Source organism: Lissotriton vulgaris, chromosome 6 (assembly GCF_964263255.1).
Source record: "Lissotriton vulgaris chromosome 6, aLisVul1.2, whole genome shotgun sequence".
Classification (NCBI taxonomy): Eukaryota; Metazoa; Chordata; class Amphibia; order Caudata; family Salamandridae; genus Lissotriton; species Lissotriton vulgaris.
In genome coordinates this window covers 1024645667-1024668780 of record NC_141694.1, presented here as the reverse complement: position 1 = coordinate 1024668780, position 23114 = coordinate 1024645667, and the positions used below count along the sequence as shown (strand labels likewise).

General features: G+C 50.9%; 1 protein-coding gene across 3 annotated transcripts in view; it reads left to right on the top strand.

Moving 5' to 3' along the window:
* Nucleotides 1–23114, top strand: part of TSNAX (translin associated factor X) — a 937068-nt gene that overhangs the window by 877091 nt on the left and 36863 nt on the right. For 2 of the 3 annotated variants that reach the window (XM_086927084.1, XM_086927083.1), the window contains exon 7: nt 7794–7822. In XM_086927084.1, the coding sequence (XP_086783210.1) occupies nt 7794–7811 (18 nt within the window). In that variant the 3' untranslated portion in view covers nt 7812–7822. Of the gene's footprint in view, nt 1–7793; nt 7823–20358; nt 20417–23114 lie in introns of all 3 variants that reach the window. The other variant, XR_015296640.1, reaches the window with a different exon arrangement.

Here is a 23114-nt window from a genome sequence, read left to right as displayed (position 1 = left end):
CTGGCGCAGTGGCGATGTTATGCTGCGCCAGGATTGGCTGAGTTAACGAGGATGATGGTGCTGCCGTGCGTGGGTTGGAGGCTGACTGCCCGATCTCTGGTGAACAGAAGGCAACGCGAGGATAGGAGAGATCTTTTGAGGCTCCAATGTTCGTGACCAATCACTGCAGGGCTTTAATATGATGCCTTGCAGTGATGGACCCCTACTCCTGTTGCCGCGCTGGAGTTTAAATCTACTTCCAGCTCCTGCGTATATTTGCCTCCAGGACGACGAAGATCGAAGTGTGGATGGTGCAGGTGCAGTTGAGACGAGTGGTGGTATTTATTCCTCATTCCCAATCTGACCACCACCATGTCACTCGTCATCTCTCTGACTACATGCCACGCTCAGGCCCGGGCCTGGCCTCACAGCAAGCCCGCAGCAAGGCAGCACTGTCAGTGTTGGCCTAATGGCCTCAGAGACGCTGAAGCAGGCAGCCGCCCGTGTGTAAAAATAGAAGGTAAAAAAACCACATCAAAAGTGTACTGTTTACCGTTTCAAATCCCTGTTGGGTGGGATTGGGCTGTAATGCTGTTTACTTTGCACTATAAAAATTGCTGTAATAAGGGTATATAAATATGTGTACTGTACGTGGTTAAACTTCTGCCGCCCTTGGAGCTGGCCTGACGTTCAAACTGTCTGTGCCGATTCCTTCGTTCATGACAGCTGATGTTCCTTCCCCATACCTGTGCAGCTGTCTCCGGTCACACTCCCTTCTTACTACCAAACACCTCTGGGAGGCCAGACCATGAAGAGACTAGAGTGCGCGTGGGCAACACTAGGTTTGAATTCCTCTCGTGCCACACTTGCAGCGGAGTTCCTATGATTTTTGCCCCAGCAATTTGTCCGTTAGTGCAATTTTCATGATAGTGTTTCCTTACTGAGAATATGGCAGAAAACAGGTATTTCTATTTTTTAAGTATATTCTCAGTTAGGAACCGTTTGAAATGTTAACTAACTGATGAAAAGGTAATCTGCACACCAGCGCTGATCATAAAAAAGGGTTTGTGATTAGAGCATAAATCACATAAATGCACCTGCAGAAAACTGTTTTTGCACAGGCTCGCATTGTTCAGGATACAACCCTTGTTTGCTCTCTCGCCCCCTCTAATATTGCTTTCTCACCCGCACAGTCTTACAGCGCAGTTAATTAGAACTACTGCAGCGGTAAACTCATTGCTCGCTCGTGTCTTTTATTTGCTCTGAACATGGTTCCCGTGCTGCAGGTGCTCTTCGCCATTCTGGCCCAGGAGATCAAGGTGCTGCAGGACACCTTGATATGCTTGGTGCACTGGGAGTTGGGGTCATACTGTGCCACAGGTGTGTGGAAGTTAAATGTACAAATCAGAGAGCTTATTAGTTCCGTTTCTTTTGCGAGTGGAATGTAAACAAAACTGCACAGTTACACAAACCTGCACGCAAGGACTTGTTCTAAAATACCACAGAGAGAATTATTTAAAAATTAACATGGTGTTGTCACATGGTTTGTTTTCCCTCAATGATTCTAGTTTATGCAGATTATTGAACTTTAAGAGGTGGGGTGTGCGTGTGCAGCCTTGGTAAGGACCCAGCTGTGTGATGTCACTGGTAGTGACATGTTCTGCGAGGTGCTCGGATGCTATGGACTGGAGTCGTACCCTTTAAATTAGCATTTTAGTGTTTCTTTCATGGTTGGTAAATTCATTAATTTCGTTCATGAATGTCTTTATTACTGTTTTTTGTTTATTCAGGCACTGCTCTCTTCATCTGCTACTAATTTTGCATGTGTACTACATTATTGCTGCATCCATGCTGGGTGGTGTTCTTGGGTCACATAGGATGCCTTGGGGCTTGTTCCCTGCATATGTTGCCTGTTTTCAGGCTGTCAATCGCCCCCATTCCTTTTGATGTTACCCACAGTGGCCAAATACCTCACATGTGCATGCATTGTGTGTCTATCCATTACCGTGTGCGCTTCGGTAGTCAGGGCACCATCTCTGTGCAGTGTTCACCATTGTCACCTGGAGTTTTTTCAGATATTACACATCGGCTTAATCAGCATCTGAATACTGATAGGCTGGGTTAGCTTAGCTCTGGGGATAGTCAGTTTGATTACAAAAATGGCGAGAAGGACCCCACAAACCCACCTTATGGCAGTCAGACTCACTCACTAGGCTCACTCGCCACCGAGCACTCACCTCAAACTTTTACGCCCCACTACTTTCAAATGTCACCAGCCGCCACTGCATCTGGATCTGGGAGAGACTGACAGCGCCGGAGTCTATCCTCTGCATCCCGCAACTCAGAAAGCAAGTGCTTCCGGACTCCATAAGTGAGGCCCATACAGGCACCACGCAACACCGCTTTCAGGGCCTCCCATTTGGTTGAGTACGGCAAATCACCGACGGTCCAGTTCAGGTCGATATAATTGACCAGGGTAGTCGCCACATGGTCCTTTCCCACCTGGTCCTGCAGGAGGTCCGTTGGCATCCGCCAAGTACGGGGCGCGTAGCCTGGTCAGCCCAGGTCACGTCGCACGTCACCGGGGAATGGTCTGACAGAAAACGGGCCTGGTGGGTAACCACCAAGGAGAGGGACGCCACAATATTGGCCGCAAGGACGCGATCCCGTCTGCTGTGGGTACCATGCGTTGGGGTATAACAGGTGTAGAGCCTCTGGGTAGGGTGGCCCGTGCGCCACACATCCACCGCCCCCAAATTGTGCATCACTTCCCGGAGCCTCGCCGTCATGCGCGGCTTCGTGCCAGAGCGAGGAGGACATCGATCCAGATCCGGATCCAATACGCAGTTAAAATCCCCGAACCAGAGGAAGGGGGTATCAAGATCCGAGGCAATAAGGTCCTGGAGATTGGAAAAGAAGCCAGGGTCAGCTACATTCGGTGCGTATGAATTTAGGAGCAGGAAATCCCTACCATCCAACTTAACCCGCAGCAGCAGATACCTGCCTTCTATGTCTGCCTCTAGATACTGAACGGCAGAGGGAACCCCAGGCGCCACCCAGATGAGGACCCCCCTGGCATAGGTGGAGAAGGAGGAATGGAAGACCTGGACCCTCCATTTTTTGGACAGTTTCTGAGCACCCTCCTCGTTCAAGTGGGCCTCCTGGAGACACGCCACAGAGACCCTATGTCTTCGGAGGAATGAGAGGACCCTGTGTCTCTTGGTGCAAGTGCCCAACCCGCGCACGTTCCAGGTTAAGAATTTGAAACCCATTTCAGACAATGACGCCCCTCCGGGCTCTGTAATACATATATTGTGATCCGCCACCCCCAGGGCCAAGCACTGACCTGGTCGGGAAGTTCAACTCTCAGGACCAGCCACACACGAACACGAACCATCGTACACTTGATGCCAGCAACAACTCTCCCTCTCAACCCCTCCCAACCCCAAAGAACCCCCAACCCCATAACTCCTCCCAAACAATCCCCTCCACCCCCACCCACAAGCAAAAAGACAGCTAGAACAAAACATGCTATCCTGCCCTCCCCCTGCCGGTACCAGGACGTGCACAGCCTCCCCATCCGTTCCACACAACACTCACACACACACAACCTAACCAATACCACCCACCCTCCTCCTTCCAGCTCCCCGCAGGACCCAATCTGGCAGGACAGTTGCTAGGCTGACTATAAATATGAAACACATAGCCTCCCCGCCCCAGAGTCCTCCTTCAGCAGGATGCAAGTCCTCCGCTCCATCTCGCCATCCATGGGCAAACAGTATAGGCCACAGGCATCCCCAACAACCAAGAAATACAGCCCAAGGTCCTCCCAGGTCAAGAGCAACACAGCAGAGACCAAACAGTACCTCAAGATGGAGCCGACTCCGTCAATGGCTCGGATAGTCCAGTCTCCGGGATCACCGGGGCCATAGTGTCCGTACCCGGTACTGTATCCTGTAGGCTGCCGGAACCAAAACTGCCTAAGGGACAGACCTGCTCGGGGACTCCGGACCCGTCTCCTCCCCGGAAGGTCTCAGAAGCAGAGCGCCATCCTCGCCCACCAAGATCCTAGACCCCTCGGGATCTTCCGAACCAGGTCTTCGTCGTCCGCGACGTCGTCTCTGAGGACGGGTCCCCCACGTCTCACGGGGTCCCTCACGTTCTCCTGGTGGCAGGTCATCGCCCCGTATCTCCATCCACTCCCATACCTCTGCTGGGGATTCAAAGAAGTGTGCACGATCCTGCGAGATCACCTAGAGCTTGGCCGGATATAATAGCCTGTACTGGAGCTTCATCTCTCTGAGCTTTTGTTTTACCCCCAGGTAGGACTTCCGCTGCTCCTGCACTTTCTGGATGCAATCAGGATATATGGAGACGCGGCTGTTTTCGATAGTGAGATTCGCCGTCTCCCTCGCCGCCCTCAATATGCAGTCCCGGTCTTTATAGTTCAGGATCTTAGCAATGAGTGCCCTCTGGGGCTCCCCCGGGCGTGGAGGCGGAACTAGGGCCTGGTGCGCCCGTTCGATAACGAAGACGCTCGACAGGCCCTGCGGACACAGGTGGGTTTGAATCCAGGTCTCCAGGAAACGCTCGGCATTACCCGCCTCCAACCATTTTGGCACACCCAGGACCCTAATATTACTGCGACGTGCTCTTCCTTCCGCGTCCTCAGCTCTCCGCTCCAAGGCATGCGTCGCGGCCGTGAGGTGCGATACCGTCTTCTTGAGGGAGGCCACCTCGCCTTGCAAGTGGGTAATGTTGCCCTCGGCATCCTAGACCTTATCCGCCACCTTCCGGAGATCCGTCCGCAAAAGATTGACATCAATTGACACAGTCTCAATTTGCCGCTCCAGCGCAGTGTGGGAGCCCTGTATAGCTTTCAATAGTTCAGCCCGGGAAGGCTCCGCAGGCCCATCCGCACCCTCCTCCTGACCGGTCTGGCACGTAATTCGTTGCGACGGCAGCCGCTGGGTAGTGTACTGCGTAATGGTTTTGGGCTGGGTGGACTTCGACATCGTATCCTTGCGCATTGCCAGTTGCCAAAACAGTCCCAACGATCCCTCCAGGGGAGTTCCAAGGATCTCGCACGCCCAACGTCCCTCAGCTGCGGGTCCCCAGGCAGCTCCTCAGGTCGTATGTCCGGTACACTCAACCGTACCTCCAGGTCGTCGTAAGGGGCGTCAAAAGCAGGGGGACGCAAGGCAAGGGCCAAAAGCACCTCCGCTGCAGCCCAGGCAAGGTCACACAGCTGCAGTCAGGGTCGGAGGGCCCCTTGTCACCTCCCAGGGCAGCAGCGACTGTGGGGGCAGTCCGAGACGACAATCTGATCCCCTCTGAGGCGCTCGACAATGGAGTGGGGCTCACAGGATGGTAGGTGGTAAGCACGGGCAGCACCCCCCCTATTCGCCAGGTAAGCGGTGGGGCCCGGGGCAAGCAGGCCAGCACAGGGAGCAGGGACGTTGTGGCGGGCCGGCAATCCAATGTTCAGCCACTCACCCGTGCTCTCGCTATCCCAGCCTCCCAGGATCGCGGGGCTCTAGCCAACAACACAGCGCCCTTGGGTGCAGTCCGGGGCAACAATCCAATCCCCCAGGAGTCGCCCGATATAGGAGTGGGCCTCACAGGATAATAGGCGGCAAGGTCAATCAGCACCCTCCCACTTCGCCAGGCAGGCGGTGCGGCCCAGGGCATGTAGGCCAGCACAGGGAGCAGGAGCTGCAGCGTCCGCAGGGACTATCCGGCGCGACAAACCGTCCCCCCAGGGGGCGCCCAGGTAGGGAGGGAGGTCCACAAGAAAAAGATGCCCAAGCGGCAATGTCCTACCGCATACACCTCTCCCTCCTCTCCAACGGCGGGACGCAGGGCAGGTAGGCCGGCACCGGGAGCAGGATCCTCCCCGATGGCAACAGTCACAGCTCCCCAGGGCTCAGAGCCACTCAGCAACAGGAGCGCCGCGGGGTAGGGGCACCGCAATGCGCTAGCTAAGGCCAGCGGGCCCCGCAAGCTTCAGGCTCCTTCACCCTGGTCAATGTCCTCTCCGCCTCGACAGCAAGATGGCGGCCCAGCAGGGGAGGGGCTCAAATCCGGACTCCAATGCCCCACAGTGCCACTCTCGCCCCGACTGCCTCAAATTGCATGCCAGCCCCCAGGTCTGCCAGGGCAAGGACGTCTGTCCCCAGGAGCGCCCACCCGGTCGGGAGGCTCCCGTACTAACCACAAGGCGGCGTCCGGGGGGAAGGGCAGCCGCCGCGTCGAACCCCTGGGCCTCTGGGTCGGATCCAAGCAAGGCACGATGCCCGCAGAGCCCTCCGGCCACACACGGCCCTCACCGAGGCGGAGCCCCAGATGGCAGCGGGCTCCGCCGTCCAGCAGGCGACACCACGGTCTCCAGGGGGCACAGGGAAGCCGGTCCGTCCCCGCAACACCGCTCCGGACCAGGCCGCAATTCCCGGCCTCTCGTAGGCGGAGGGCCAGTTCCCACAGCGTCAGCTCTTCTTGCCGAGAACTCCGCGGATCGCTGCTCTCAGCCGCCGGCCCGGGGGTCACTATCGTGAGAGGAGCCCCCGGCTCCCGGTACAGGCAAGAAAATGCCCAAACAGGATACTTATGCAGGATGTCTGGGTCCGCAGGACGGGAGCTGGCGGAGCTCACGTCCTTTCGGCCACGCTGCTTGGCCACGCCCAACTCTAAAAGTTTTTATTATCTGTGGCTTGAGAGATCTTTCTTCGATCAAATATCCTCAAAATTATTTTTTGAAATCTTCAAAATTATAAAGAAGGGCATCATCTCGAGTCACCAAGGGCATAGACCAACTGGCTGCATCTCCACTCAGATATGACAAAATAAAGGCCACACAGGACTGTGCGTCTGGAAAAATTGAAAGACGGCACATGAAGTACAAGGAGCATTGAGTTAAAAATATTTGGGCCTTTTAGGGATCCCCACTGAATCTCTCCGGAGAAGCCAAAGGGATTACTGGGGATAAAGAATGTACCACATGCGTTGCTACCCCTGAAGTGGAACCCAGTGTTTCTCCTTCTGAATCAGGAAATCTCATACTGGATGTTGGATTCAAACTTGTAATTTTCGCTGCTAATTCTACTGTTTCTCTCCTAGCATCTAATACTTCTTGTCTCAGTCCTCGATTTTCCTCCCTAACTGCTGCTAATTCCTTTTGTATTAAAAGTAGAGCCTCACCCAAACCTTGCAATTCTAAGCCTTCAGCCATTCTGTTCGGGCTCTAGTCAGCACGTGGGCACTTCACTCTGTCAGAGCCTCTTTACAGATTTGTGCAGGAACAGAGATGCCTTTTCCCAAAACCACCCTTCCGGGAATCACCAGTGCACAAATAGAGAAAATCAGTGCCCTGTATGTCTCCCAATGAGGGGGTAGGCGGAGTGGATAAAATAATAAAGAGAGAAAAGAGACTGCCAATGGTTATCTGCTTCTGCTCCAATCTTCCTTCTGCTAGTCTTGCTGCAGTTGTAACGTTCTGTGAGCTAAATAACAACAGCACTCATTATTTTTAAACTCCTCAAATATCTCTAAACTAGACTTCTTTAGAATGGATTGCTATGCATACCCACCAGTATAACCTTCAGCATTAGCCCCTCTCCTACATACTTTCTGTACTTGCTTTCTTGTTCTGGTTTTCTTCTGTCACAAAATTAACAAATATATATATCAACTGTTGAACAACTACATTCCTCACTCTTCTATATTTTATGCAACATATTCCTACTAACCTTGTGTCAAAATACTCTAGTCCTTTTTTAACTGAATTAATCTTAAACGCTTTTTCTTTTTTCTTTTAGGTGCAGTTACAGAAGTAGAAACCTCTCAGGTGAGTTATATACGTTTTTTACATTATGACCCAAAGGATTGTATTTGCCACTTAGCTCTGAGACTGAATTGCAGTTCTTTTTCTCGATTCTCTTCTTCTTTCTTCGTATGCTCTGACACTCCTGTCAGAATCTTCCCGTATGCTGAGAGAAGAAAGCCGCCAATTCAAAATTTGCTAACATTCGTGACAAGAATTTTCAATTCTATTAAGGACAAGGAGGCGAGGATTATGCTTATACTCATTTCTTTACTGACATATAGCAGCCAATCACAGAACAGTAAAGAAAACCAAAAACTACGTTACCCATGAACCCAGGGTAACCATAGAGTACACCAATAGTATATAAACAGTCTCAGAGGTAACCACTTCCTCTTTCTTTGTCCAAAATCCATTAGGAAGAACAACTTTAAACATCATAAATCCAAGAAGAACTTCATCCGAAAGGGCCAAAATCCGAACGAGGAGGCGGAGGAACTTCCCAAAGCCACAGGAACATAAGCAGGCCAACGAGGAGAAGAAACTCGCAGCACATCTTCCACAAGGACGGAGCCAGAGGAACATCACTTGGGATCAGAGCCTGAAAAGAGACACAAAGCTGTAATACACATTCCGTGTAATCATGAGCAAATAAAGGGTGGGTAGAGAAAACAAGGTAATCATCACATTACATTAGGAAAAGATCCATGAATCATTGCATAGTAACAATATACAATATAATACATGCATATACAATGGGTGGGATAATCCTCGCCTCCTTGTCCTTAATAGAATTGAAAATTCTTGTCACGAATGTTAGCAAATTTTGAATTCTATTTCAGGACAGGAGGCTCCGATTATGCTTGTTCAAAGCTCCTCCACCACAACAGAAGCAACAGTAGGAACAGGCTTGAAGTAAAAAGTCTTAAACACAGAATCTGAGGACCAGTCAGCAGCCTTCATAATGTCACATAAAGTGACACCCAATGAAAAAGCCTTAGAGGCCATGGCTCCCCGAGCTGAGTGAGCACCAAACACAGAAACATCAATGCCCGCTTCCCCCATGAGCCATCGTACCCAACGAGCCAAAGTGGCTGGAGCAACAGGGCGAAAGGGCTTTTGTAAGGCAATCAACAATTGGCCTTGCATATCAGATCGATTAAGAGAAGTACTCACCTCATAATCTTTCAGACATTGGACCACACAAAGGTTAGGTCGAGCCGGAAAAGAAGGGTAAGAGATGACCTCAGTGTTAGTTTTAGTGCGCCGTGAAAGGCGAAAGGAAACACCCTCAGGCGTGAAGCTACGACCCGCGAGATCTAAAGCGCGGACGTCTGAGATTCGTTTGCAGGAAAGCAAACACAATAACATAGTAAGCTTGGCCGAAATTTGTTTACGAGTCAATAAGGAATTAACCGGCCAAGCTTCCAGAAAACGTAAGACCACTGAAACGTCCCATAAGGAAACATATTTAGGCCGAGGAGGAGTAGCCATACGAATCCCTTTTAGAATCTTGGCCACAAGAGGATGTTCACCAACAGGTTTCCCATCCACAGGAAGATGACCAGCCGAAATGGCGGAACGGAAATTGTTGACAGTGCAGTAAGCCAGACCCGAAGAAGAGGACAGAGAAGATAAAAAATTGCATATCAAAGAGATATCAGCCGATGTGGGATCAACTTGCCGTTGAGCACACCAATCACTCCAACGTTTCCAGGAGCTTCTGTAACGCTTGTGAGTGTTCGGGGCCCAGGCGTTGCTGAGGAATCTGGTAGCGTCCGCAGAAAGGCCTGGCACCGTCCAACGTTCCCCGAAATTTGCCACGCCAGGAGAAGGAGGGATCCGGACTGAACCAGGGGATGCGGATTCTGCAGTGGATCTAGAAGGAGATTCTCCTTCTGAGGAAGAAGAAAGGGCAGGTCGCACGCCATCTCCAGAAGAACAGGGAACCACGGCTGAGCCCGCCAGAGAGGAGCAATCAGAATTAATTCCGCCTGAAAGCGCGTCACATAGGCCAGAACTCTCGGGAGCATCATGAATGGGGGAAACGCATAACAGAGGGATGACGGCCACGTCTGGAGGAAAGCATCGGTGGCCAGAGCTTCTGGGTCCGGTCTCCAACTGAAAAACTGGGGAAGTTGGGTGTTGAGACGGGACGCAAAGAGGTCGATCAGACACGGACCCCAATTGCGAAGTAGTTGGCGAAACACCAGAGGGTGGAGTCTCCAGTCGCTGAAGTCCTTCAGATATCTGGAGTTCCAGTCCGCCACAAGATTGCGAGACCCGGGAAGGTACTCTGCAATAATTGTGATCTTGTGCTGAAGGCAATAATGCCAGAATTCCTTGGCAATCTCTGCCAACAACCTCGATCGAGTCCCCCCCAGCTTGTTGATGTAACGCACTGCGGAGACATTGTCCATCCGGAGAAGGATGCAGCAGTGGGACCGAAGAGGCGACAGGCACTTGATCGCAAACGACCCCGCCAGCAACTCCAAACAGTTGATGTGGAGTGAAAGTTCCTGCGGAGACCACCGTCCCCCCGTCGAGATTGGACCACAACGAGCACCCCAGCCCCAACGACTGGCATCCGATTCGATCACAATCTCCGGAGAGGAGCCGAAAAGAGCCCTGCCGTTCCAGGCCTCCATGTGATCCAACCACCATTGCATCTCCAATCGGGCCTCCTCCGAGAGAGGAATCAAGTCGGAATACCGCAGGCCTCGCTGAAGATGTTGAATCTTCAGACGTTGAAGGGCCCGATAATGTAGCGGGGCTGGAAATATCGCTTGCAGGGAAGACGCCAAGAGACCGACAACTCGTGCTAACAACCTCAAAGACACCGTCGGACTCGAGATAATGGAATTCAATTCCCTCTTGATATATCGAATCTTCTGTTGGGGAAGCAGAAGTTGACAAGTGAGGGAGTTGACTCTGAACCCCAAGAAATCGATCACTTGTGAAGGATGAAGTACAGATTTGGGAACATTCACCAGAAACCCGAGTGACTGAAGAAGGTCTATGGTCCAGTCCAGATGAGCCATTAGTTTGACCGGACAATCCGCCAGAAGGAGGATGTCGTCCAAATAAATGATCAAACGAACTCCGCGACTGCGGAGAGATTCCACTACAGGACGTAACAGTTTCGTGAAGCACCACGGTGCTGACGAAAGACCGAAGGGCAGGACCTGATACTGATACCAAGTCCCCAGCCACTGAAACTGCAGAAGACGGCGATGGGGACGAAAGACCGGGATCGAGAGATAAGCATCTTTGAGGTCCAGACGAACCATCCAATCCCGCTCCCTCAAGAGATCTCGCAACAGATGGATGCCCTCCATCTTGAAGTGCCTGTAAACTACCCCCGCATTGAAATCTTTCAGATTGAGGACCAACCTTGATCCCCCTCCCTTCTTCTCCACCAGAAAGATCGAACTGGCAAACCCCTGAGGATGACGTACTGTCGGCACAATGGCCCCCTTCAATACCAGAGACTTGAGTTCCTCTGTGATGAACTCCTGACTTTGCCTTGAGAAGTGAAGAGGGAAGGGAGGACGAGACTGTTGGAAGGGATGATAGAATTCGATTTTGAATCCCTGAACCGTTTCCAGCACCCAAGCATCGTTCGAGATTGCGCGCCAATTGGCTAGAAAATGGCGAATCCTGCCCCCAGAACAACACTGCATGCAGGAAGAAGTCTCACCTGAAGTGGCGGAATCCTGATATCCGCCGGAGTTGCCGCCTGAACCTCCTTTCCTGTACTGCCCCCGTCCTTTCCTGGAAGGGTAGAAGTTAGACCGCTGGGCATAACCGGAATCCTGCTGGCCTCCCTTATGGGACTGGTACCCACGTTGATTGGGTTTGTATTGACCACGGCAGGACGAGCGTCCCCTGTTTCGTCCGGCCTTGCTGAAAACCGGACGCATGGCCCGCTTCAAGGTGGCCTGTGCCTTGTCAATACTGCTAAAGGTATTGACAAAATGTGTGAGCTCCTTTAAGAAGGGCTGGCCGAAAAGAAGACCCTGAGCAGCAGCCCCTGCCTCAGAAGAAGAAAGTTCAGACAATTTTGGGTCCAGTTTCAGCAGAATTGAACACCGACGTTCACTTCAGAGGGCACAGTTGGCGTTCCCTAAAAAGCAGACGGTCCGCTGTGCCCACTCAATGAGCTCGTCAGGATCAACCGTGGAATTTGCTTCCTTGGCACGGAAGCCCAGATCTAAGATTTTAGTGACAGGACCTAGGAGGTCCAAGACCTTATCCTGGCAAGCCCGCCAGGAACGGTCGAGACCCTTCTTGGGGTCCTTAGAAAATTTCTTCATGTATGTCAGCATCGTAGGGTCGACCTCAGGCGTGTCCGCCAGATTATCCGCTAAATCTGGCCGCGGACACTCCGAGCGAAGGCGTGCACGCACGTCCTTATCAAAAGGATGGCGGATATACTGCTGAACATATTCCGCCACAGCTGGGGAGGGGAGCCAGGCAGAAGAATTAGGGTGCACAATATCCTCAGGCTCAAAAGTTAAGACAGGAGGCTGAGAGGAGGTGTCAACAAAATGCTCTTTACATTTACGTTTTTTGGGAGGAGGAGGCAAAACCTCCGAGGAGGAGGAGGAAGCATCATGGTCGTCGCTCTCAACAATGACAGGGACAGTCTTTGACTTGGAGGACAATGACCGAGCCAGCCTTCGAAAATCAGAAGAATGGGGATTACCAGGGGATGAGGATTTCTTGGAAGGCAGCCAACCTTGCTGTTGCGCATATTGCGTCAAATGGCGCTTCAGGGGTGTAATGGCGCGAGCCATCGCCTTGTTCATAGAATGCTGAACCCCTTTGTCCAGTGCCTCAACAAGGTCCTGCTCAAAAAATTCGGACCCCTCCTCCTCATAGTCACCTTCCTCCTCATAATAATAGGAACCACTCATGATACACTGGAAGCGTGTGTATATAGCCCACCAGGTGACAAGGAATCGGGTATGTCAGTGACACAGTCCGAGGGAGTGAAAAACCTCACAGCCAGCAAGTACAAGCAGAAAAAACTGCGTAGTAAACAATAGGTGGAGCATGGAGGGAGGCTTGCTGACCAAAAAACACAACCACTCTCGGCAAAGCCTATGCAATAAATCAACCGGGACTGTTTTGTCAAGCTCCGGTGTCAAATGGGGCCAGCTGACAGGCAGTGGGCGTTATCGTCTAAAGACGAGGTCAGGAGCCGGCGCTGCGATGTCAATAAACGCAGCAGCGCGAGGAAAGCCCTGCGTGACAAAGGTCGCGCATGCGCAGTCACTCGGCTCGCCCGACAGCCAAGGAACCTGCTCGCGCTTAACGCGCGCGAGGCAGGACCGCCCCAAACTCCCTCCACAAGAAACGGGACAAACGGCAGCAAGTGCCCGACCCAAGGGAGGTGACACACGCTCCCACCGCGCGCCGGCCGAGGATGTATTCGAACGACCACAAACGGCAGCAAGAGCGCGAGAGAAGCGCTGAAGAAAACAGCACACAGCGAAAGAAGCGCTGAAGAAAGCAGCACACAGCGCATGCAAAGCGGTATGAATTACATCAAAACGCAAGTCAAATAACAGTGAAATAAACAATATGCACTTAACTGGCTGCGGAGCAGCAAAGAAAGAGGAAGTGGTTACCTCTGAGACTGTTTATATACTATTGGTGTACTCTATGGTTACCCTGGGTTCATGGGTAACGTAGTTTTTGGTTTTCTTTACTGTTCTGTGATTGGCTGCTATATGTCAGTAAAGAAATGAGTGTAAGCATAATCGGAGCCTCCTGTCCTGAAATAGAATTACGCTACAATCTCTCCTTTTCCGCTTCGTTAGAGAGAGAGAGAGTGCGCATGAGCCTATCCAAACCGCTATGCGCTAAGGAAACAGGTCCGACGGTCGCGCAGCTCTCTCTCGGCCTTTTCACAGAGTGAGAGAAAACTGCGCATATGTCGTACTCAGACGTTTTCAAGGAAGAGGGTAAACGCTGCCAAACTCTCTGAAAACGGAACAGAAATGAGTAATTCAGCTGACGAATTCCTACTCAAGTAAGTCCTACCGAAAAACCTCAAGGGGAAAAAGGAATTACCCTATCTGACACTCTAACTTGGACAGCTAGGGGAAACGCTACCATACATTTGTCGAACTCAGGTGAAGTGCACCAAAATTCTATGTTGAGCGCCCCACCAGAGTTCTAAGGCAGGATTAAAATAAAAGACTAGAACGATACCTCGTCCCAGGCGTTGGCATCTTAGAGTTCTTATTTCTCCAGGCCATGCTCCAGGTCAAGGCTCCTCTCTCACTTTTAGTTGAAGGAGGTCTTTCAGAACTTATAGTGCAGAGTAAAGGTCTTTTGTTTAGTATAGTCCTGACAATTTGGTATTGTCTCTTGCAAAACCAAATTTCCATAAAGGTAGAACGTGCATTGCACAGATGGCCAGTGAGCGGACGTTCACGGACTCTACCTGTGGAGTTCCGGACAACCATCGATGGGCCCACCACGCTCGGCTCAGCTTCATCGGAACCCATCCGCTAACTTGCAGTAAGAGAGTGGGAGGGGTGCCCTCGACTCCGCCCCTCAACGCGAAAACACACAGTTTTTGCCCCTCCTACCCCTGTGGGGGCCGGCGATAGTGTTGTCCCTTGCTCCCATCAGAGACAGATACCGAATGCGCAGCAGCGATAGGGCAGAGAGCTTGCTCCAGGATATGCTCCAGAATACCCTCCAGGTATCTTTTTATTTTCTTATGATTCATTAGTTTTATCAAATTAAAGGAGGCAAGGAAAACGACCAACGGGAGGGGGGGGAAAGCTCAGTGTTTCAGCCTGCCTGACTTCAAAAATGCTACGGGGACCCCCCTAACGAGAGATCACGCAGGTGGCACCCCCAGAGCAGGGGGGGGGGGGGAGACTGGAGAGAGTAATTGAGGCACCTTGACAGGGCTTAAGACGAGGAAGAGATGGCCCGGCACAGTGAGACATGGAAACACCCAGCACATGCCTGACCCTAAGATGGCCGCTATGAATCATCTCGAGGAGACCTACCATTTCAGGGGCTTAGAAGGACCTGGGCACATATCAGGGACAACTCTCTACGGACGCGTCCTTTCCCCGCAGCACAAAGAGGGGATCCCAGACATAAGAGGGGCCCAGCCACAGTGGTCACTACCACGTCGTGCTATTACTCGTAGAAAAAACAGACATCGACCAGTCCTCGAACACATCTCCCTTGCCGGCCTACCCATCAGAATACAGAATCTGTGAACCTACCTCTGGCCGTGGAGACCTAGCTTTTTGACCGATGCTCGGTGGAGCTATTTGATAGATAAGGAGGAGATGGTCTGTGTAACTACCACTTCAGCCGTCACCTACCCAGCCAGTTTTTGGACAGAACTTACTTTGTCTCTCCATTGTAGTCTCCCTCCTACCTCCTTTACTCCACCCCTTTCTCCTTTACGCTCCATTTATCCCTCCTCTTTGCGCTTTAATTGTTTTTCCCGTTGAGACCTAGCTGTTTGGCTGATGCCCGGTGGAGCTACCCGATAGCTAAAGAGGAGATGGGCCCCCTTGGCCAGTCACCTACCCAGCTGGCCTTTGGGCAGATTCTCCTTCGTCTCTCCAACCTATCTACCTCCTACCCCTTTACCCCACCCCTTACCCTTCTAAGCTCCATTTATTTCGTCTTCTATTCTCTTGAAATGTTTTTCTAGTAACTGATGTAATGTGTAACTGGTGTAATGTTGTAATTTCTGTGGAACCTTATGTAAAGCGCTCTAATACCTCCGGGTCTAGCCAGCGCTATATCAAACTCTCAAAATAAAAAATAAAATAAAATAAATAAATAAGCAGATTCTCAGAGGAATGCTGCAAATGGGAGCTGTCCCAAATAGGTCTGTCCAGGATTTTCCGGACACAGGAAAAAACAACTTTGGACCTATTTACTACAACCCTCAATCAAAAATGCTGATTCAATGCAAGCAGATTTCCCCACAAAGGTTCTTGGGGGAACACCTTGCGTGTCCTCCACTGCCCCTGGTTCCTCAGCAGGATGAAAAGGGTTCCATGTTGAATCATTCTAATAGCTCCAGTGTGGCCTCGACATTTATGGTAATAAGAACTTCTCATTGTGTTAGAACTACAAAATATTCCACTCAAACCCGTCCCAGAAATGCTTTAAATGAGCAATGGCCAAGTGATTCATCTAACACCGGATTTAATTAATGAGGCTGCCTGGCTCTTGAAAACAAATAGTTCCACTTAGTGCATATCCCAAAGCGAGAGCTTGACTCTAAAATAGATCGTACAAGGTGAAATGGTCTTAATTCAGAAATTGATGTTCTAATAATTGCCATCCTTTTCTTCAACCTCCGCGCAAGTGTTGTCATATCTGGTCAGCTTAGGTCATTCAGAGCTTTCACATAGTTCAATCAAAGTTCACCTTGCAGCGATATCCAGGTTCTGGATATCCTGGAATCGGAGACCTTTATGGTCTGACAGATTGAAGAATTGTTAGGTGGGCTTTTAAGAGCTTACCCTCGTATTAGAAAACCACTGATTCCTTGGCATCTAAACACAGTTCTGGCTTCATTAAAGTGAGGGCCCTTTCTACCTATACATAAGATCAACCTAAAGTATCTCTCATGGAAGATGACACTCCGTTTAGCCTCTACTCCTGCTGAAAGGCTTATTGTAATCCAGGTATTTACAATACAACAACCATACCTGGAATTTAAGAGAGACAAAGTTATGTCAAAAACGAATCCCCAAGGTGCCATCTTACTTTCACCCTAATGAACCTATCGCCTTAAAGATCTACTTCCAGAATCCACCCAGTGAGGCGGAAAGAGAACATTCATACATTGGATGTTAAAGGTGTCTTAAATTCCCTGTTGAAAGGACTGAAACCTTCTGGCAATCTGACTAACTTCTGATTGGTTTTTCACTTCCACAAAAGGGGCAAGCGTTATCAAAAAGTAGCATAGCCTTGGGGGTCTGTCCAAGTCATCATGGCCTACTAGAAGCCCCATAGCAGAGCTCCCTCCATCCACCTGAATCCAGTGGTATCCCGAGCTGGGAGACCCCTCCCCCCAGAGAGTCCTTGTCTGGTCCCGACGAGGATCCACGAGGAGTGCATGTTGGGGCCTGTGTGGTGCAGAGCAGTCTTCTCTGGGTGAGTGGTCCAGAGTGACTTGGTCGGCGGCGCTAATGAGACGTTCAGGCTCTCCCTATCCTGAGTGACAGCTGGAGGGAGGGGCTGGGTTTAGAACCAGAGGTGTGTATGGGACCTCCTCATATTGATCTTTGTGATCTGCCTTGGAGGATGTGACCTCGCAGTGGAGGCGCAGTGGACTGCTAGGTTTCAGAGGGGGCCATTCCAGCTGCTGGACTGCTGTGCCTCCATCGGGCCCCAGTGCCTTCGCAAACGTCCATTTGAGGACTGTTCAGGAAGCGGCCTTCCCCCAAGGAGAGGAACCTGGGCTGACCCTGTGGACTTTTGGTTTTGGGGCTGGGGTCTTACCCCAGGCCATCCCAGTTGTAACTGTTGAGGAGACTGGGGTAGGCATTGGACGTTTGTCTTGACACCATCTCTGGTGGATCACACAGTCTTGTAGCTGTTTGGTGGTCATGGCTGGGGACTGACTCATGAGTGAACCCTGAGCTTGCTGGCTATTGGAGTAAAGGGCACATTGACATTTTAACTGATCACCCTCACATTTGGGGATTGTAGTGGTGGGGCTCAGCTGCTGACGCGCTGCATTGCTGTGTTGGTGTATCCAGGGCACTCCACCTGCTGCAACTGACCCCTCCCCAGTTGCTTACCCTGTTACTGGACATAGGATTTGGGTGTCTGCGGTTAGCGGAGTTTGTGACTTTCTCTGTCTTGGTGTCCCACAAACACTGTTGCTCCTAGAGGGGCCTAAGTTGAAACATACCTGTGCTGAATGAGCTCTCCCCTTGATTGGCCTGCTGCTAGACTTGTTTGTCTACTGTGGGCAAGGAGCATATGCATGCACATTAATAAAGCCATTTGTGAGGGCCTCCCACTTGGTCTTTATCACTCTCTACCAACCATGGCACCATGGGAAGGAGTAAGACAAAAGGACCCTTGCAGGAATGCTTTGGAAGCCCAGCCCGCCTGAGTCTGCTGATGGAGGGGCCAATGGGGACCACCGGATTGCCCTGCTGGGTATGCAGTAGGTTAATGCTATCCTTTAGGCCATAGCTGGTTCCAGGGAGGGTTTGGAGGCCAAAATAGACACGGTTACAGTGGACATAGGCCTGCTACGTGCTGACCAACATAAAATGGCTGGCAGGGTGACTGAGGTGCAGTCAGTGTTGGCTAGCATGGTGTTGGAGATGTAACAACAACCTGTACTTTCAATCTAAGGTTCTCCTCCTGGAACATAGAGTGTAAGGGCGTTCCCAACGCAACAATGTGCGGGTTGTGGGTCTCCCAGAAGAGGTTGAGTGCCCAAATGCAGAACTGTACCTAGAAGACTGGTTTCAAAAGGTAGTGGCACCGAAGGGCACATAAAAGTTTTTCTCTATTAAAAGGATGCGTAAAGTGCCCGCAGCTCCTCTAAGGCCTGGGGATCACCGTCGCTCACTGGTTGTGGTGCGCTTACTGAACTACAGGGACTGGGACAATGAACTGCAGCTAGCAAGACAACATAGGCCTAAAATCTTTAAAGGAAATGCTGTGTCCCTCTTCCCAGACTACACTTTGGACCCCACTTTGGACGTCCAACAGCAGCAGATGGCTTCACAGTGGTTAAGCAACATCTTTGAACTCTGGTGCTGAAGTACATGCTTTTTTACCCAGCCAAGCCTAAATTCCATAATGGTAAGCAGGAACATCTTTTTGAACCCAGGGGTGACCATCTCCTGGGTGGAGCAAAAGGCAAGTGGAAAGAAAGTGCCACTGGATGAAAGGGTAAGAGAAAGAGAGCAAAGAAAAAGGCATGGAGTTTACCTCGCAAACGGATCAAAAGCCACTGATCAAAAGCCAGTCCATGGTGGAAAAGACTCGAGCCATACTGGAGCTGTCGCAATAGAGGGACAAGCAACAGAGCAGTCCAGACAGGTCTTCTGACTGGGTGGTACAGACAGGCTTGAATTTTGTCTTGGGGAATCATGATAGTTGCTTTAACGAACCACTGCATGCATTTTGCAGCTTTGTCGAAAAATTCCTTTAAGTTCACCCTTTCGGTGGGCTTGGGGCTGGAGTTGGGACCTGATTTGATGAGATCCGTAGTTGCTAGTGCAGCAGGTTGTGACACGATAATGTGTTTTTATGTTACACAAAATATGTGAGGGCTGGGTAAGTTATGAGTCTGGAAGGTTGCCTCCGCCTCATGCCATGACTGAGCGCTTGTAGGCAATCTATGGTTGCCATCTATTTACACCTCTTAGTTATTTGGGCACTGGTAGTTTTGCGTACTGTCCGGAATGGTTGTTTAATCTGTTTATGTAAGTTCTCTCTGGTCTCTTTCCATTTTATGGATTTAGCAGTGCACTGTAAGAGTCCGGCAGTACTCGTGATATTGCACTGGGGGGGCTCTGCATTTGCATGGTATGTTGGATCATGGAGCAGAAGACTGCCTCTTAGATTGGTTTCGCCTGTTTTTAGGTCTCGCCTGCCAATGCGCTTGCGCATTGCTGGCGAGAGATATAGAGGGCAAACCAAGGTCTGAAACTATTGCGGATTGTGCCGAGTGCATGTGCCTGTGCACGCGCTTGCCATTTGCTCCCCAACCGCCTGCCTCGCATAATTGCATCAGACCCGCCCCTTGCTTCACACTTCAAAGGAATCCGCCCCCGCAATGCAGAGAGCATTTCCCGGCCGCTTTTAATTTCATTTTGCGGACGCTTTTCATTTCATTTTGCGGACGCTTTTAAGTATCCTGCGTGTCTTTTGCGCTTGTTTCACTTTGCTTCCCAGCAGTTTCTTTCCAGAATTCACCGTAGTACAGCACACCACATTTTACTCTGCACTTCTGCATTCCATTCATAGCTAGTTGTCCAAGGTCACCAGATCGCCCCTTTCCATCAAGCACAATTATTAGTTTTTATGCACGCCAATATTTTCATGTGTGTTAGTTGGATCAACTGAGTACATTTGGAATACAACTCCCAGAACGCACTATGTTATATGAAAAACTAGGACTGGAGCACTATACCCTTCCTGACATGGAGCCCCAGCTAACGTTATGCATGTGGCACTGAAGTCGGGTTGGCCCTTTTGTGTTCCGTGAACTGGGCCCACTCGCCTGTGACTACCACATGACGTAAACCTTATCAGCATAGACGTTTCCCTCACGTTGCTCCGCACTGTAGTCCTTGAGTGACCATTTCACATTATACACGCTTGGCAGCTTCATCAGAATGCAAAGTGAAGTAGTATTGAGCCTTGATAGCACCGGCATGTCTAAACTGAACATTCTCAAGGAAACACTTATTTACTAAAATGTTTTCACTGAAATGATATGTTCTTTAAGAAAAAATGTCCTGGGCAGCTGCCACCCACTCATTCCTTGCACTTATGCTGTAACTTTTTCACTTGCACAGACGGAAGATGCTATATTCACAGAGATGGATAACACACAGAAACAAGAGCTGCAGACCAGTAAGTTAATTAAGAGGATTTGATAGTGTTGACATAATAACCATTAATTGGTGGCATATACATTTCTTATTAAGAAGGTGCTGGCAGAATCTCCGGACTCACTGGTGAGGCCTGTATACAGAATTACTTTTCGGGCGCTGTGAAAATCGAAATACCTCGAATTTTCTATATTTTTTCTTTCCCGCACTTCCACTGACAATCTCTTACTCTGTCTCCTCTCCCTCGTCACTCTCACTTCACTACATGTTTCTCTTTCCTCTTCTCCTTTCTCTCGCCTTCTGTCTCATGCTCTCCGTTTGCCTCTTAATTTCCTCTCTTCCTGCCCTCCTACCTTTCTCTTGTTCTTTCGCTGACTCTCTGCCCCCCCCTGCCTTCCTCTCGCTTCCGCCTCTTCTCGGCTCTCTAGGTCTGCCTGTCATTCTCTAACCCCCCCCCCCTTTCGTTCGATGTCTCGCCTCTGTTTTATCCCCCTTTCGCCGTTTATCTAACTGGCGCTCCAGTGAGCTCCATCTCGCTCCTCCACCTTTTACTGAATGAGTTTGACTGTCATTTGACACAAGTTTGTAATGGGAGCGAGGAAGGGAGAAGAAGCCGACACGTGCGCACCCACACAGTGCACTGGTTTCCATGGCAGCAGATCAGGACACGTGTGCCTGTCCTCTGGGAAGTCTGAATACTGGAGGTGCAGCGCACTGTAATTAGCCATATTCACATTCCAGAACGAGGCCCTTGGTACTTGTGCTTTTGATTCCTGCATGGGACTCAAAGTGACCCTGACCGCTTGCACATCTGCTGCATTTTTTTTCTTGCATGCTATAAATAGGGCTCCCGTTTTTTTAAATAATTTCCCCAATGTATTTATCCATATTTATTTTCTGGCCATCTTACTGGTATTTATCCATATTTAGTATGTGTTTTGTGAATTAATGATGGTGTAAAATGTTATATTTCGGCATTTAACTGATAAACATGCACACTTACTTTGGTGCCTGTTGTGTTTTACCAAAATAGGCAGCCAAATATAACATTACAACACATAACAATAAACCCACAGGTACATTTTTTACCACCAGCCGTCAGTGCACGCTTCCACCAGGCACACACACCACCAGCTGGCAGTGCACACTTCCACCAGGCACACACACCACCAGCCATCAGTGCACGCTTTCACCACACACACACCACCAGACGTCGGTGCACGTTTCCAGACACACACACCACCTGCCGTCAGTGCACGCTTTGCCACCAGGCACATACACCACCAGCCGTCAGTGCACGCTTTCAACAGGCACACACACACACCAGCCATCAGTGTACGCTTCTACCAGGCACACACACCACCAGCCTTCAGTGCACGCTTCCCGACACACACACCACCAGCCGTCAGTGCACGCTTTCAACAGGCACACACACACCACCAGCCATCAGTGCACGCTTTCACCAGGCATACACACCACAGGCCTTCAGTGCACACTTCCACCAAGCACTGACACCATCAGTCGTCAGTGCACGCTTTCACTGGGCATACACACCACCAGCCGTCAGTGCATGCTTCCACCAGGCACACACCACTAGACGTCAGCACCACCACATTATCACTCAGCACCACCACAGCACCACTCAGCACCACCACAGCATCACTTAGCACCACCACAGCACCACTCAGCACCACCACATTATAACTCAGCATCACTCAGCACCACCACAGCATCACTCAGCACCACCACAACAGCACTCAGCACCACCACAGCATCACTCAGCGCCACCCCAGCATCACTCAGCACAACCACAACACCACTCAGCACCACCACAGCATCACTCAGCGCCACCACAGCATCTCAGCACCACCACAGCACCACTCAGCATCACCACATCATCACTCAGCGCTACCCCAGCATCACTCAGCACCACCACATTATCACTCAGCATCACCACAGCACCACCCCAGCATCACTCAGCACCACTCAGCACCACCACAGCACCACTCAGCACCACCACTGCACCACTCAGCACCACCACAGCACCACTCAGCACCACAACAGCACCACTCAGCACCACCACATTATCACTCAGCACCACCACATTATCACTCAGCACCACCACATTATCACTCAGCAGCACCACTAAGCACCACCACAGCATCACTCAGCACCACCACAGCACCACTCAGCACCACCACAGCACCACTCAGCACCACGACAGCACCACTCAGCACCACCACAGCACTACTCAGCACCACCACAGCACCACTCAGCACCATCACAGCTCCACTCAGCACCACCACAGCATCACTCGGCGCCACCCCACCATCACTCGGCATCACCACAGCACCACTCAGCATCACCACATCATCACTCAGCGCTACCCCAGCATCACTCAGCACCACCACATTATCACTCAGCACCACCACATTATCACTCAGCACCACCACATTATCACTCAGCACCACCACATCACCACTCAGCACCACCACAGCATCACTCAGCACCACCACAGCATCCCTCAACACCACCACAGCATCACTCGGCACCACCACAGCATCACTCGGCACCACCACAGCATCACTCGGCACCACCACAGCATCACTCGGCACCACCACAGCATCACTCGGCACCACCACAGCATCACTCGGCGCCACCACAGCATCACTCGGCGCCACCACAGCATCACTCGTCACCACCACAACATCCCTCTGCGC